General features: G+C 42.3%; 1 protein-coding gene across 11 annotated transcripts in view; it reads right to left on the reverse strand.

Annotated features, from left to right (window-relative positions):
* Nucleotides 1–16,120, reverse strand: part of PCDH15 (protocadherin related 15) — a 597,589-nt gene that overhangs the window by 253,654 nt on the left and 327,815 nt on the right. For 9 of the 11 annotated variants that reach the window (XR_011904016.1, XM_072339847.1, XM_072339849.1 and 6 more), the window contains 2 exons: nucleotides 6,351–6,365; nucleotides 5,601–5,666 (listed from right to left, as the gene is read on the reverse strand). Coding sequence is in view for 10 of the 11 variants with exons in the window: in XM_072339847.1 (XP_072195948.1) it covers nucleotides 5,601–5,666; nucleotides 6,351–6,365 (81 nt within the window). In the remaining variant the exon portion in view is untranslated. The remainder of the gene's footprint in view (nucleotides 1–5,600; nucleotides 5,667–6,350; nucleotides 6,366–16,120) is intronic. The other 2 variants (XM_072339854.1, XM_072339856.1) reach the window with 1 other exon arrangement.

Genomic DNA, 16,120 nt, shown 5'->3' on the forward strand with positions numbered 1-16,120 from the left:
TTGGGGGAAGACCTGCTGGAGAGGAGCTCTGCTGAGAGGGACCTGGGCGTCCTGGTGGACGACAGGTCGGCCATGAGCCAGCAGTGTGCCCTTGTAGCCAAAAAGGCCAATGGCATTCTGGGGTGCATTAAAAAGAGCGTAGCCAGCAGGTCAATGGAGGTGATCCTCCCCCTCTTCTCTGCCCTGGTGAGGCCTCATCTGGAATACTGTGTCCAGTTCTGGGCTCCCCAGTACAAAAAAGACAGGGATCTCTTGGAAAGAGTCCAGCGGAGGGCCACAAAGATGGTGAAGGGCCTGGACCATCTCCCCTACGAGGAGAGACTTAGGGAACTGGGTCTGTTTAGCCTTGAGAAAAGAAGGCTGAGAGGGGACTTGATCCAGGTTTATAAATACCTGGGGTGTGGGAGCTACAGTGGCGAGGCTGGTCTCTTTTCAGTAGTGCGTGGGGACAGGACTAGGGGCAACGGGCTGAAACTCCAGCATAGGAAGTTCCGCACGAATGTGCGCAAGAACTTCTTTACGGTGAGGGTGACGGAGCACTGGAACAGGCTGCCCAGGGAGGTGGTGGAGTCTCCTTCTCTGGAGATATTCAAGACACGCCTGGACGCCTACCTGTGCGACGTGGTGTAGGGAGCCTGCTTTGGCAGGGGGGTTGGACTCGATGATCTCTAGAGGTCCCTTCCAACCCCTATAATTCTGTGATTCTGTGATCATGTGCGGTATGAACTGTTTTGGTGGTATAAGAAAGTGTAACAGAGGGTATGTGGAAGTGTAACAGAGGGTATGTGGAAGTGTAACAGAGGGTATGTGGAAGTGTAACAGAGGGTATGTGGAAGTGTAACAGAGGGTATGTGGAAGTGTAACAGAGGGTATGTGGAAGTGTAACAGAGGGTATGTGGAAGTGTAACAGAGGGTATGTGGAAGTGTAACAGAGGGTATGTGGAAGTGTAACAGAGGGTATGTGGAAGTGTAACAGAGGGTATGTGGAAGTGTAACAGAGGGTATGCGGAAGTGTGGAAGGTTCATGCTCCAGATCTGTGGAATGGCAGCATCCCGAGTACTCAGCCCTTGGAGGAAACTACATATCCCAGGGGACAACGCGGCCAGAGATGAATCACCAGAGGAGGAGGACACACATATAATCTCGCTCCCAGGCTGGAACGTCCCTTTTTTCGCCCTGTCTATCGCTTTGGAGCGCTCCATCCCTGCCGTCTCGCTCTATCAGCAACGTTCCAGCCTGTCGCCTAGAGATTGCAGTAGGCCCCCGGTTCTCCGGGACTCTTTTTCTCTCTTTCTTTTTCTCTGCCTTGTTTGATATAGTAGTTGTAGTTATATTGTATCATATTGTGTCTCGTATTTAGTAAAATAAGTTCTTTCCTTAGATTGCTGCCGTTGTTTTTGTTCATTTCTCCCCTTCTAGGGGCAGCAGCCTCTATCACGGATAAATCTAGATAACCCGATTACACCCTCAAACAGAGATCCCCAAGCTAAGATGAGTCCCAGCATGCTGTAAATCCACCTGCCTGCTTGCTGGACAATCAAGCACAGCATGTTTCTCTGCAGGCTTCCAGCAGCAGCTTACTGGTCTGAACGAGCGGCCCTATGCTGCAGATGTGATTTCCTTGTGTCAGGCTCCAAATTAATTCAGGTAGAAAATCAGATTAAGTAGATGACCTTAAAGGTCCCTTCCAACCCAAACAATTCTAGGTGTGCTGCAAGGAGGTTTTCTTACGGATGTGCCTGCCAAATGTAAATCATGTTTCCACACAAAGAAAGCTTTCAGAACAAGAAAACCTGGCAAAAATTAGTCATGGGCACCAGTAGAAGCAGTTGTGCTGGGTGAAAATAAAGTAAATAAATAAACACATCATCCAACTTGTCAAGCTGATCTACTCATGCTACTCTCGCCTTTCTAAGCAGGCTTAAAATACATTAAATACTCCTATCCTTGCACAGCGTTTTTGGAACTGTAAAGGGAAGGGATACTGCTAGTAAAATTACATTCAGTGTTTTAAAATCACGTGAAAGAAATCAATTGTTGAAATATACATATATATATACATATATATTCTTCATTTACAAAGGTAAACTGACAATCTGAGAATATGAACGTATTAAGTATCACAATTTAGTATGAATAATTTATTCTGAGTACTCAAGCTGTCGAAGAGGAGCAGTTCAGAAACTTTAAATCATTTTGATGAGAATTTTCACTAAAAAAAAAAAATAGTAACTCAAATGCGTTTTATAAAAGCCTCATCGTTACACAGCATAACCATTATTCAAAATAACTTAGACCTGCTACAGAATGGATTTAAATTCCAAATCTTGGTCATTTTAAATGTCAAGGCCGGGAGAAACCTGTGGATCTTGCCTGATCTGCTCATTAATTATACAGTTGCTCAGTACTCTGTGAGCAAAGCTCAGTAGCTCCCAGCTGTATGAATGCACTAAGATGGCACCAAGTCCCAAACACGAGAGAGATTTACACTGGTACAACCTGAGCCGAAAAGTGACTTTCATGTGTATGCCCAGACAATAAAATGCTGAATAAAGACTGTTGAGTCCAAAGAACCTACAGAGGTTAATAGAAAGTACAAGATGAAGGCAAGAGGGGGGTGAGGGTGGGAACACCTCATCCCTGAAGACAATTTAAGTCTAATTCATCTCCCCAGAAGAGCATCAACACCACATTAGGATATAGTCCAGACAGCTTAAATACTGGCCATTTTTGATGATTGCGCAATGATGATCAATGAAGTTATACATAATGCTCCATATTCAACCTTGTCATAAACATTTATAAGATAAGAAAATCTTTAAACTTCTAGTTCTTGCACTTGCTTTTGTGTGTTTCATTCTAAGTCTTTTTGCCTAGTAACTGCTATGCTCATTTAGGATATTTAACCTTCCTTGAAAACAGAAATTCGTTAAGCCTCAGTAATACTACTAATGCTGCTAGTAATTTGATTCTTTGGACAGTTGATTAAGAACAAATAAGCCTTAGTCTTAATTAGATGCATCTCTGAAAACAGAAGGTGATTTCCGTATATGGCAATCAATTACACAAGCTATGAGAGAAAGAGGTGTTTCTTTAAAGGACATCATTAAACCACACAATGTCTGCTGATTTTCCTCCATTACGAAGAACTTGGAGGTTAGAGCATTCAAAAAATCATTAACTCTAGAGTAAAGCTTTGCCAGAACAATTATCTAGCCATAACTGGATATCTTTTACCATCTTTTGCCATTACAGCCTGCTGCATGCTTCCCACAGCAAATACGAGGTGCACAGCAACAGTCAGCAAGCCCCCTTTAGTGTAGCTTTTGTTGCAGTTTTCCTGATTTGCACTGCTCCCCAAGGATTTCTATGACCCAAACTCCTAAATGGCAAGGGAACATCCAGAACAATCCAGACCCGGAGACAGTATCTGCCAATGCTGTGCACACCAAGCAGACGGCTTTGGGTTCTTCTTTGGGTAGACTGTCCATCAGATCCTAACTTTCCAGGTGCACTCTAGACTGGACCTGAACCAGCACATACACCTGCTGTTCATCCAGACTTAGCAAGGCTCCAACAAGCAACGCCTGTGCTCCACAATCAGCCTAGAGGTGCTAAGTCAAGGTCAGGGTCAAACCACACAACACTTGAGTACATTTGTTAAGAAAGGCTATTCTCAATACACATGTATTAAACCACAGCAACTTTCTAAGAAGCCAGTGAGGCTCACCATGCTTACCTGTATAGATACAAATGCAAAAGAGCCCCAAAGAGATTAGTGGAGACTCTTCAAAGACTACATGATTTAGTAATGATTGAACTCTGTATGCTGAGAAGAAACACTCAGTGCAGCGAAGCTAAAGATAGACTCTGTTAAAATAGCATCGCTAATAGCAGTATGTTATAATTTTGCAAGACTGCCAAATAGCTAGATGCGGCACGTAAGTAAAGCATGTGAACACTACCAAGAATGGAGAAAAAACAAACAGACTGGTATGATTCCATGTAGAAAACATGGAAGACAACATGGCTCCATCAGTTACTCATCAGTCATACGTTTATCACAACAGTCTCTAACTCTCTCCTAACACACAAGTGTGCATCTCAACAATTCTGTTGCAGTACCCACTGCCTGGCATGGCTCCACACAGATCTTAGCAAGCTAAAGCATTTCCACTGAACCAGAAGAACTCTGGAAGGGTGAACACAGTGCCAGGAAAGCAGATGCTTCTAGCTGCACTGCATCCTTTCCAGTGCCTATTTTAGTTAAAATACCTACCAGCATATTGAGTCATTTTTCCCATAGATCTTCAAGTCAATGGGTAGTAGCCCTGATCCAACTGCTGAGCTGCTGCTCTGGATTCAACCTTCATTACCTCCAGTAATGTGTGTAGCAGTGGGGAGGATGCAACCTACCACTTCAAAAAAGACAGCTGAGCATCTGAGGACATTTCATTCCTAGAGCTGGTTTCCCAGGAGATCCATTAATTTAATACATATTGTGGCTTACAGATGAGGTGTGTCGTTTCCATTACCTACAACGCCGATTCAGGTTTCTGCTTCCCATTTGACTTATTTAATGTGGAATTAATGGTTCATAGAATTCACAGTGAGATAGATACACTAAATCTTTGCATATGCATGTAAAGCTTTGAGGAAAAAAAACACACCTCTTCCCACCATTCAACAGTCTTTCTTGTAGGGAAAAAAAATTCAGTATTTAATGAGCATTGATTTGAATACAAAAAAAACTAAGAAACGATGTCCAGCTACCAATCAGAGGCATGCAAAACTCTTACTGCTCCTTATTTTTGTTTATGCTTCAGATGACTATAATAAACTTCTTTTTACCTTATTTCTTTTGCACTATTCTTCACACAACATCCTTCAGATATAAAACCCAACTGCTGTTAGTACATGAGAAAAAGAGCTATGCAAGTACCAGTACCACCTACGTGGAAATGAAGGGCATTTGCCACTCAAGAGAATGTGACATCTTCCCAGAAAGGTGACACACATGTAAGCCCAGAACTGAGCAGTCGTGCCACATCAGAGGTATCCATAAATAATGCTAATACCAAAGAACAGCAACAAACAAGGAACCTTCTGAAAGCTGCATGGGAAACCCAAAGAACATTAAAACTCTAAACAAACTTCAGAGAAAGAAGGTTTCAAGTCTTACCTTAGCAATCTAAACAAATGGAAGATCAAACAGAACTTTGTTCTAAGAATAAGAACTCAGTGGGTAAAAAAACAAACATATAAAGGAGCAAACAGGTAGTTAACTCATGTATTATGAGTAACTGTGGTCAAAGTACTTATGAAAAGAAGAAACACTCTCACAAGAGCAACCCAGGGTGAAAGACCCAAGTCATTAAGAGGTGAAACTGTGAGAGCTGCTGCTTCTTACTGACAACACTGGATCCCTTTGCCCTTTTCACCACCACGGCTCACTGTCAGAGGTTTCCACAGACCAGTTCTCAGAGCAGAGATAGGGTTGCTAGCTGCCAAGCCAGACAACAGGCATCTCATTCCCTGCGGGAGCCTCCAAGCCCCAACCAGAGGCCGCAGCTGTGTCACGAGAACGAAGCGCACTCACCGTTCCGACTCTCTTCGTCAATGGGAACTATTGTGGCTGGAGGACCTGTTCTGGCCAACTTGCAATCTATAAAGATAAAGAGAGAAGTTATTTCTGATTCCAGAGAAAGGACCTTGGTTGTTTTATTTGTCTGTTTTGTGATGTTGCATATTTAACATACCATCTCTGAAGTATGACACATACAAGCTACAATAGTTTGCAGCTCATTTGCACTCAGAGGATCAAAATACGAGCTCTTCATTTATCTTTTCCTCAACTAAACTCTGTAAAGCGAAGGAGAATTCCATGACTGAGAATTTAAGATCTCAGATATTGATCCACTTTTTATACTAACAGTTAAAGAGCACGAACTAAACATGGCTTGCTACGTCCTCTTAGGTGAGCTTCCTTTCCCATGTCAACTACACGCACTAAATGCTCACCACGTACCACCACACTACAGCACTGATGGCTACACTACGAACATCTCTGTGTGTTGCAGGGACCACGGTGAAGCAGAGTCCTTCAGGACAGTATAATACGATGGCAATTTATCCCAAAGAAAAAGAATCAACAAAACACAAGGGAATGGTTAAAAGGTACAAATCATAATTGAAGCTTCACAACAGAAACAAATAATCTGAATTTAATTGCAACAAAAGGATTTAGTAAAAGGGAGTGAAAAGAGTTTCAATAATGTTCAAAGGAAAGTAAAGATTAAATAAAGACAGACAAGCAATGTTCAGGAAGTTTCATTTTGCCATCTCTTACCCTCATATTGCCAGTCTGGAGTCAAAAGTTTAGAGGCATCAATGGAAGCAGAGCAGAATAACGAAAGAAAATAAGTAAGATTTTGTTGCTTTACAGAAATGATAGCTTCAAAGACAAAAGCAGTACATGCAGAGCTAGCAAACGCATAGGTGTAGTCCTGAAATATATAAAAGCAGGTATACTACTCATAATGAACATTCTGTGAACAATTTCGTTTCCTAGATTAAACAGAAGAAAAATATTACCTCTCCAAACCACACAGAAGGAAAATAAAAAGTTAATTAAGAAGTACTTCTCACTTTTCAAGAGCCTCTCAGTGCCAACAGAACAGCACGCTATGTGAAAAGATTTCTCCTTCCCCTTTCAACACAGAACAGCATACAGAGCTTGTGTGGACCCAGCCAGGCAGATGGCACTGGATATTACATATACAGGTTAGATGTTAGGATGTTTCTTCTCTGAAAGAGTGGTCAGGCGCTGGATCAGGCTGTGCTGGGAGGTGGTGGAGTCGCCAACCCTGGAGGTGTTCAAGAAACGTGTAGATGTTGAACTGAGGGATGTAGGTTAGTGGGAAATATTTGTGGAAGGTAGATGGTTGGACTGGATGATCTTGGATGTCTTACCCCACCTTGGTGATACTAGGATTCTATGCCAGCATCTGGCTTTGACCCAAAGGGATACAATTACTGTATGGCTTCTACCAAAGTGCTGGAGCATCACTGTATCTTTCGAGAGGTCTAAACACTTGAGGCAAAATCCCAGTACAAAATCATCTGTCAACTAAAAGCAACAGCAAAGAGAGAGAAAACAATTTCCCAGCCTCCAGCACAAATGACACGCACACTGACTTCAACAGAAGCGCAGCAGCTAATTAATTCCATGCTGTAATTGCTCCAGCACGGACCACACCTACAAAGGAAGATGAAAGCAGTGAAGCATTTATCTGGATGTATGCTCAGGTGAGGCCTCCAAAGGGCATCTCCATGGCACAATCATTCTCTCCAGGGACAGCTTTGCTGGTGAGTGCAGCTGAACAGTACAGGTACCTGATCTGACAGCATGACTCTTGGAGGTTGCTTTTATTTATGAGCATCTCAAACGCCATCTGAACTGTCACTAATGATATCACTGTCACCACATCATTTAACTACTTCTTTTTAAAAGCTGCATGGGCAAACCTTGAAGATAAAATGCAGTAAGCTGGTGTGGGCACACACACGTACTCCCATTCATTTAGCAGTAGTTTCATGTACCTGCTTCATCTGCCATCCTAAAAAGTCCATACTAATTTGTTTGGTGAGCAAATGCACAGCTCTTCTTCGTATTCTCACACACTCTAGTTGGAGACATAAACACTGCCTACCTTTTGCTTACAGTACATTTTGTTATTACTTTTAGGCACTAACAGAGTAAACAGACCACTTGAAAAACTGCACCTTCCATTCCATTGCTGTTTTTGCTAGGAGCAATCTCTGGAAAGATAAGTAGTATTTGCTTATCTACCCAAAACACAGGTTTTTTTTTTTCTCCATGCTCTTATTCTATTCACTGGATGCTATAAAAATAAAGTAGGATCATAACTAATACGGCCCTAACCTTTTCCACAGACATTTCTTAGAACGTTCAAGAAGTTCACAAGCTGGCTAACTGAACTACCCTTCAACATGCTCACCAATATAGGTTAGGATTCTTAATGCAGAGTGCTTCATGAAGCAAAGCATCAGAATTACTAATACATCACACTAGAGAAGCCTTCACATAGGACTGGCTTCTCACCATACATATCAAATCTCAGAGAGAAGGCACAGCACACCTCTAAGTCTGGTCATTTGCAAAGGATTTAAAGTGAGTGTGGGCAGATAAAGATATTATCTTTTGAGACATAGATTGTAATCAAAAGATTAGAGAAACAGCAAAACCCAATTCTACAGCTACAGCAGAAGAAGCCTAACAGGACATACATGTATATATAACCATAGAACATCTTCATGGTGCCAACCAAAAAGAACCATGACCACTCACAGTTTTGTTGTGCAAATTATCATTTCATATGATTTTAGCTACTCCAGCACTAGCCAAATACCAGACAGAAATATGTTTTAGTATGTCTGCCATCCCTCCATCCCCTTCTGAAAGGCAGAGCTTGACAATGCCACAGCCTTCTCTAGTTTCCTGCTCACCAGTGCCCACTGAATACGGAAGCTTAAAACTGTGGGGTTATACAGATTTCCAAGTCCAAGGGAGATAATTAAAAGTAAAACCTTTCAAGTTGAGTCAGATGTTGTAAATACCAGGAAGACCTGGGTATGTGAAAAACATCTTCTATGGGAAAGAGGTGCATGGAAAGGTTACCCCCACCATCAGCTGGATGGAGACCATCCAATCAAAACAACAGAGGCTTGAATGTCTTAGCCTAGGGAAAAGATACCTTTCTAGAAACACACATGGGTAAATACTGAGAGGGAACACCAAATAATTAAACAAAAGAGCACTACCTGAGCATCCACACACAAACAAAGCACCCTACTGCAAAGAAGAAATGGCAGCCCACAAATTAAAACAGGATTTCCAGCCTGAACCCACTTCTTTTCAACTGGAAAACAGATCCTGGAAGACCCTTTCCGCGGGAAAGCAGAAAACCCAAGTTCTTCAATTTCAAGAACTACCCTAATTTGCTTATGAGATTACACAGAAATGGTTCTTAGCATTATTACATAACAGAGAGGCTCAGCATCACATCTTGCTTAATTAAACTCACTGGAAGAAAGGCTATGGTATTAACGAGCTTCCCTAGCTACAGTTGCCATAATAGAATCCTATTTTATGTTTGAGCAGCAGCACTGGTAAACGTACTTGTGATGCAGCAAGGTCCCCCCAGTACAAGCACCTCCCAGAAAAGGCAGCAGTCATCAGGCAAACAAAGCAACAGGCCACAAAGGATTTCCTAAGAGCATGCATTTTTGTTCCCATCATTAACTTCAGTTTCCTCTAGCTAGCGCTTTTCTTTACAATTACTCGATCAAAGCCAAGGCAGACAAAGTGCCTGTCTCCTTGTGAGTCAAGTGAAAACCTATTTAATAAACTCTTCATGGAACAGTTACATGGCTTAGATCCACTTGCGTTCTGACAGCTAATTTTCATTATTTTAATTTCTAATTATTTTTAATGAGATCGCTCAGAAGAAACCCTCAATCACTGCTTCAGGGAAGATGCTCAGCCAAGGTCACACGGTTTGAGCCCACAACCTGAGTAATCCTGTATTTTGGCACTGCCTCATCATCACCTCGTTATTCCCATCCTCACCCTCTCTCTCTGTGCCACCTCCCATCCACCATCTGCAGTACTTGGAGCATTCCTCTCCCTGCCAACCACTTTACAGCCAAATAAAGCCAGTAAGGCATGGGGCTTTGCCATGGATGAGATACCTTCTCGTCCCTGCTACCACACACACCTCTCTGCCATATCTATGGCACTTCACAGATCTCTAAAATCAAGCTAAAAACAACACTTGAATTAGTTGGGAGGAGCGTCTGCAGTTGACTGTTGTGATCATTAAATCATGACTGCAAGGCACGCAATCACATTAGCAGCTTAGAAGTTCAATAAAGAAAATGGCTCTCCCCTTACGGCCTTACAATTTTAAGCGACTGTAACCCAAATCTGGTCTCCCACATCATGTACAAGAAGTAAATTGAACAGTATTACCATGGACATCAACTCCACCTGGAAAGCACTTTGCAAAGTGATGCATATCACATGGCAGCTTTCCTACAAAGCTACGCACTTGAAGAACAGAAACGAGGCCCAGGCATAAACACAGGCTGGGTAACGTGTGGAGCGAGAGCAGCCCTGTGAAGGACTTCAGGGTCCTGATGGGTAAAAAGCCAGATGTGATCCAGAAGCATGCTCTTGCAGCCCAGGAGGCCAACGCTATTCTGGGGTTGCACCAACAGAGGGGTGACAGCAGGGAGAAGGAAGGGATTTGCACCCCTCTTCTCTGCCCATGTGAGGCCCCACCCAGAGAGCTGCATCCAAACAGTTCATTAGGTAAGCAGTCCTTTGCAAACTCTCATCCTTACACCTCTGTGCTCACACTTCAAATGCTCACTCAGCAGCAGACACTCACTGGGAATAAAGCCACAAGAGAGTCTCTTTAAGCACCTCAACTTATAGAAGACTGATCCTAATAAAGAGCTACACAGAGCCATACATTTAAGCTATTTAAGTAACTAAGCAACTCAGATTCAGAGGAAAATGTCCAGGCTTGTTTCCTGTGTTGCTGAATTCATAACTACAGCTGTGCCATTTAGGATAAACTTGGCATAACCTTTACATTAGCAGGCTTGTGTGGCAATTGCTCTGCATTAAAAATAGCATAAGAAGGGCTTTCACAGACTATTTTGAGTTCTTCCTGAAAGACATCTCTAATTGTTGAAACTGGGAAGGAGCAACAGCAAACCTGAGTTCAATTCCAGCACGTTTGGGACTCTTCTTAGAGCTAACACTGAGTTTCTGTGCTTTGATTCAGACAGAAAATTAACAGCTCAGTTAAGCACTGCTATACAACTCATTGCTTGGGTCCAACAACTCCACTCCAACTTCATCCAGCTGTTTACACGTGACTGCATCTCCTTTGGGTTTGGCTTCTACCAGAAGAAAAGGCAATGCTGACAGATAATAAAGCACAAAAAGGACAAAAACCAAGTAAGAGTGCTGCTCTAAGTCCCATTCGCACAGCCTCAGACAGCATCCAGAACACGCAGCCCAAACAACTGACTTTCTCTGATGTTTTATTTCTCCATTCTTCAAACATCTTCATAGAGATATAATATCTATAAAGGGTGTGCTGCGTGGAAATTGCCCTGCAAGTGCTATGTATTGCTATTTTATTTTTACTGCTATAGAAAAACGCAGTCCCATCTATCTTTGGAGCAATATTCCTTTAGACTGCAACAACATGCATTTTACAAGCAGTTTTGGAGTTGACAGAGCCTTTTAGAAGTCACACTTCTGCCCCAAAATACTGTAAAACACAAGAAAAGACGATATCGTGCCAAGAAATGCCTCCAAGTGCCGCTAACCAGAAGTGATTTTTAAGACCACGCAAATGCACTGAATGACTCCTCACAACAGCCGTAATATCTTCAAATGAGATACAATTTTAGAAGCCGACTACAGCTGCTTTTAACCACAGCTATGCAACTGGCACTAAAGATTCACACAGTTCTCAATATTCCTGAAATTCCTTTTTTTCCTTACTGTCTAATGCATTCCTGTCTTCCTAAATGCTCTAAGCATGACTTTTAGACTTCAGGCTCCATACCAAGGCCACTGGTGCTGAAATCTTGTTTAGTTATCAGTGCTCTCATCTCCCTGAAAGGTGTCTATATCTTCCAGAGCTGCACTCTTTTTGTACACATCAGACATTGACATCTTAAGTTGGTGCCTTCCAGAGTGCTTACTGGGATTACCTAGGAGAACAGAAGGAAGAATTAATAGAAAACCTCAAAGGGAACATTGAGAAACAAACACCATGAAGTCCTGTGATAGACCCTGGAACATTTTCATATTGCCATCTGCCAATACCACTGAGCTGTATTCTTACAAGGGAATGCGGGGGGGCTTCTTGCCCCAAGGTACCTTGTTCCTTCAGATCCTCCTGCACTCACCTATTGCTGCTACCAGCAGCCAGTCAAAGCAGACCTCGACAGCTGCACCAGATAAATGGTACAGTTCAAACTTTCTGCACTAAATCATGGCCAATGCAACCCAGTGCTGAGGGGACAAGTTGCTGCATCCTGTGGTTGTGGTGCTCTGCAAGATTTTCTTGCTCATATACCACAGCAAGCCCTACAGCTTGCCTGCAGACCCAAACAACTCTCTGCACTACTGACCTGGAAGTGTTCATGTTTAAAATACAAATTCATATGTGTCTTAACAGGATGAGTCAGTTAACAGTGAGCAGCATCTCAAAGATGCTCCGCTTTGGTCTCATAAGCAGAAAGCTGAATGTAAGTCAAATAAAAGACCCTGTCCCAAACTTGAGCAACAAAGAAAAGTGACGAACCAAATGAAGTGCTGAGACCTGGAGGCTTTTTAAGCACATTCTCAAGCAGGATGTGTAGTAGCAGAATAAAAGGAAATAACACATATTCAACTGTTTACCTACAATCGACCTCCTGTGTCTTCAGGAAGTTCCCTTACTTTGTGATGGCAATGCTGAGATCTGACAGCCACTGCCATCCGCACCTTCCTCATCTGTGAGAACTGCCAAGCAATGAGACCTAGCAGAAAATATCCTTTGAAGTGTCTGCTTAATAAATGATAGTCCAATGAATTCAGTCATTTAACACAGAGCCAGCCTGAGTCCAAACAGCCTGAACCTTAGATAATTACAAAAGCAAGGATTTGAATAAATAATAATATGTATTAAATAGCTATGAAATATTACTTGTTTTTCCTCTTTCTTGATCCACAGTTCTAGTACCTATTTTGTTGAGCAAGAAGTGACAAAACCTTAAATTCATAACTCGCATTCTTCCCATCTACAATGGCAATCATACCTTCTCAAGAGCATACATCTACAGCAACACCTGTCCCTTCTGCTAGGATCTCCTCATGCTTTTATATTAAATAAAAAAAAAAAGCTTACTCTTGGAAATTATTATCTTAATATTTTAGACCTCCCCCCCCGTAACACAATAGCACTGAAAGAAGTATGAGATGAGACTCGGGACTGGTGTGACTCCCCACTCTACAGCAGATGGTGATCTCCGGTGGGTACTGGGAGAGGACCCCCAAAACATGGCACTGCAGCAAAGTAGCCAATGCACAAGGTCTCCAAGCTCAGAGCACCAGAAGACTTCCTCCCTAAACTTATACACTTCAGGTAGTAAGATCTCTTGCTTTTTAATAATACCAGTGAAAATAAAGACAAAGAATGGTATATCAGCTGTCAGAAGTGTTTATCATCAAAAAACATCTAACACGCAAGAAGGCAGAGTCAATATATTTCTGCTGTATTGGAGAAGCCATTTTTATATCACTTGCAATAAGACTCTGATCCCTCAAAATATTTCCCTTCGAATTTGTACCTACTCGGAGAATATTTTTGAAAGAAACATCTTATAGGACATAGCAATTACCTTCAAAGCCTCCACCTTCCCCTACCTCCTCCGATAAGTCAAGAGAATAGAAAAAACACCTTTTGCTGAAACCATGTTGTTCTTCCTAGGATGCCAAAGATTACCATAGAGATAGCATAACAACAGTTAACAGATCAATTGCTTCAAGTGCTAATGACTACTTAAAATACAATGGAGGAACTCAACTTGATACTGCAAAGACTTAAAAATGGAGGGAAAAACACATTCAACAAGATGATGACCTTCCACGGCAGAAATTGAGACTGATCTGATATTCTTTCAATGGTTGATGGTATACCCACAAGGACTTTCAGAAGAAAACAGTTGGACACCGCTGTGCATTTCATTACCAAGTATGACTTTTTATGGTAACTAAAAAATTGCTTCCCTGATAGAAGGTAAGAATATGGATTACTCTAAGTCTACAATTAAGAAAACAGCTCTTCATCTGAAGCCATTCACTCTGTTTATCCTTCCTTAGCAATGTGATTTTCACTACTTGAAATAGATTCAGAGATTCTATGGAGCTGGGTAGGGACCTTGCAGTGCCTATCCACACCGGGCTTCATTGGTGCTTTGCCTGCTGAGCAATTCAAAGACACTAAAAATAGAGCAGCCTTCCTCTCTGAGCGACCAGAACATTAAGAACCAAGCAGAGGCTCTCATCACCTGTTAATCACTACCTCTTTAACAGAATAGAAGGCCCAGGACATGAAAATGAAGCAAAACTGCAAAGCCCCTGAGCTGTGAAATCACTAGCCTGTGCTGCTATACCCATTGGTGTCATTAACTAAAGAGATAAAACTGTAGATACCAGGAGCAATTGCCTTGAGCAGCATCCCAGAGGCAATCTTGCATGTCTGCCTGATTAGGTTCATTCAATTATGTCTTCTTAATTGCTCATGTGCTCAAGCTCATTAAAGAAAAAATAATATTGCTTTCCTGCAGGTTGTGCACTCGAGATTCAAAAAATGGAAGCTATGGGTACACCTTTGCGGTACTGTCCAACAGAAGGAAAGAACAGCTACAGCCCATCAGAAGAGAGGCAGGCTATCTCCTGCGGTGGTGGGATTCTCAGTCTCACTGCAATCCCAGTGCCAGCATTGCCCCTTTTCTTCTAAATCCCTGGTCAACTTTCACCCGAAAATCATTCAGCCTCCTCCCTCAAGAGAAACAAAACTTTGGTAGTTTAAACAGAACAGTTCAATTTAACAGCACCGTGAAGCAGATCCTGAGACGGGCCTTGACACTGCCAACCTATAACTAACGCAGCCCAGAAAGAGGCTTGGCTCAGCCAGAAATGACTGCACAGCTCTTCAGAGCAAAAACCCTTTCATATGCCACTCTGTACATATAGAAGCAGTCCTACTTTCACAGGAGGTACCATATTGTCATCCTGACACGCAAAACACAGCCACTTTGCAATAGGAAACATAAAAATAACTACCAGTGCTAACCCTGTCTTGGCCAAATGAAAACCACTTCTTCCCAGAACGTATCACAATCCTTAGCAGAAACTGCAGGAGCATAATTTAACTGAAAATGCTTTTCCAAGGAAAAGCATTATTTGTGCACCTCAGGTAAGAAACGGTGTGACATTTTAGAGAATAAAATATAAACAAAATATGTTCTCTACAAGGAAACTGAAGGCCATACAACAGCTCACGCTGTGATTAATGTCTGCTACTGAACAAAATATAAGGCAGTAAAAACTTGCTACGATTGCATATGTTACCAATATCTGCGTGCTCAGGTACAAATGACATGCAAACACATCATTTTCTCTCAAAAACACTTAAGAAAACAGCAAAAGGTCACAGGAACAGATGGCTGACAAGACGTACCTGCAAACAAAAAATTAACTTGAAAACCCTTTCCTCTCACACACAAAACAATCCTCATCCAATGGATTTGGTGAGGCCAGGCCATAACACACCTTTGCAATCCTTCCAAGAAAAGTTTTATCCCCACGTAGAAACTCCAGGGCTGTTTCCAAACAAAGAAGACTCAAGTAAGCCTTGAAATGCTTTGAAGAAGCAAAGCATCATAAATAAACCTTAAGGTTTCCTCTCTGAGAATTCTCCATCTGCACTGATAAATACTAGTTCTGTTTTGTATTCAGCATAAAATGCACACCCACAAAACTGTAGTGATTGGAAGGGAGCTCTGGAGCTTCCATAGAAGTTTCTCCTTCAGTTCAGATTGAACTTCCTGTGATCCAGTTTATGCCCACTGCCCTTGCCCTGAGTGTCATTGGGCACCATCAAAAAAAGCCTGGGGTTGTTTAGCTTAGAAAAGTCTCTGGGGAGACCTCATTGTAGCCTTCCATTATTTTAAGGGAGCATATGAATAGGAAGAGGAACAACTGTTTGCTGTAGGACAAGGAGGAATGGTTTTAAACTGAGACAGGGGAGGTTTAGGTTGGATGTTAGGAGGAAGTTTTTCACCCAGAGGGTGGTGATGCACTGGAACAGGTTGCCCAAGGAGGCTGTGGATGCCCCATCCCTGCAGGCATTCAAGGCCAGGCTGGATGTGGCTCTGGGCAGCCTGCTCTGCTGGTTGGCGACCCTGAACATAGCAGGGGGTTTGAAGCTGGATGATTATTGTGTTCCCTTTCAACCTAGG

This window comes from Excalfactoria chinensis, chromosome 6 (assembly GCF_039878825.1).
Source record: "Excalfactoria chinensis isolate bCotChi1 chromosome 6, bCotChi1.hap2, whole genome shotgun sequence".
Lineage (NCBI taxonomy): Eukaryota > Metazoa > Chordata > Aves > Galliformes > Phasianidae > Excalfactoria > Excalfactoria chinensis.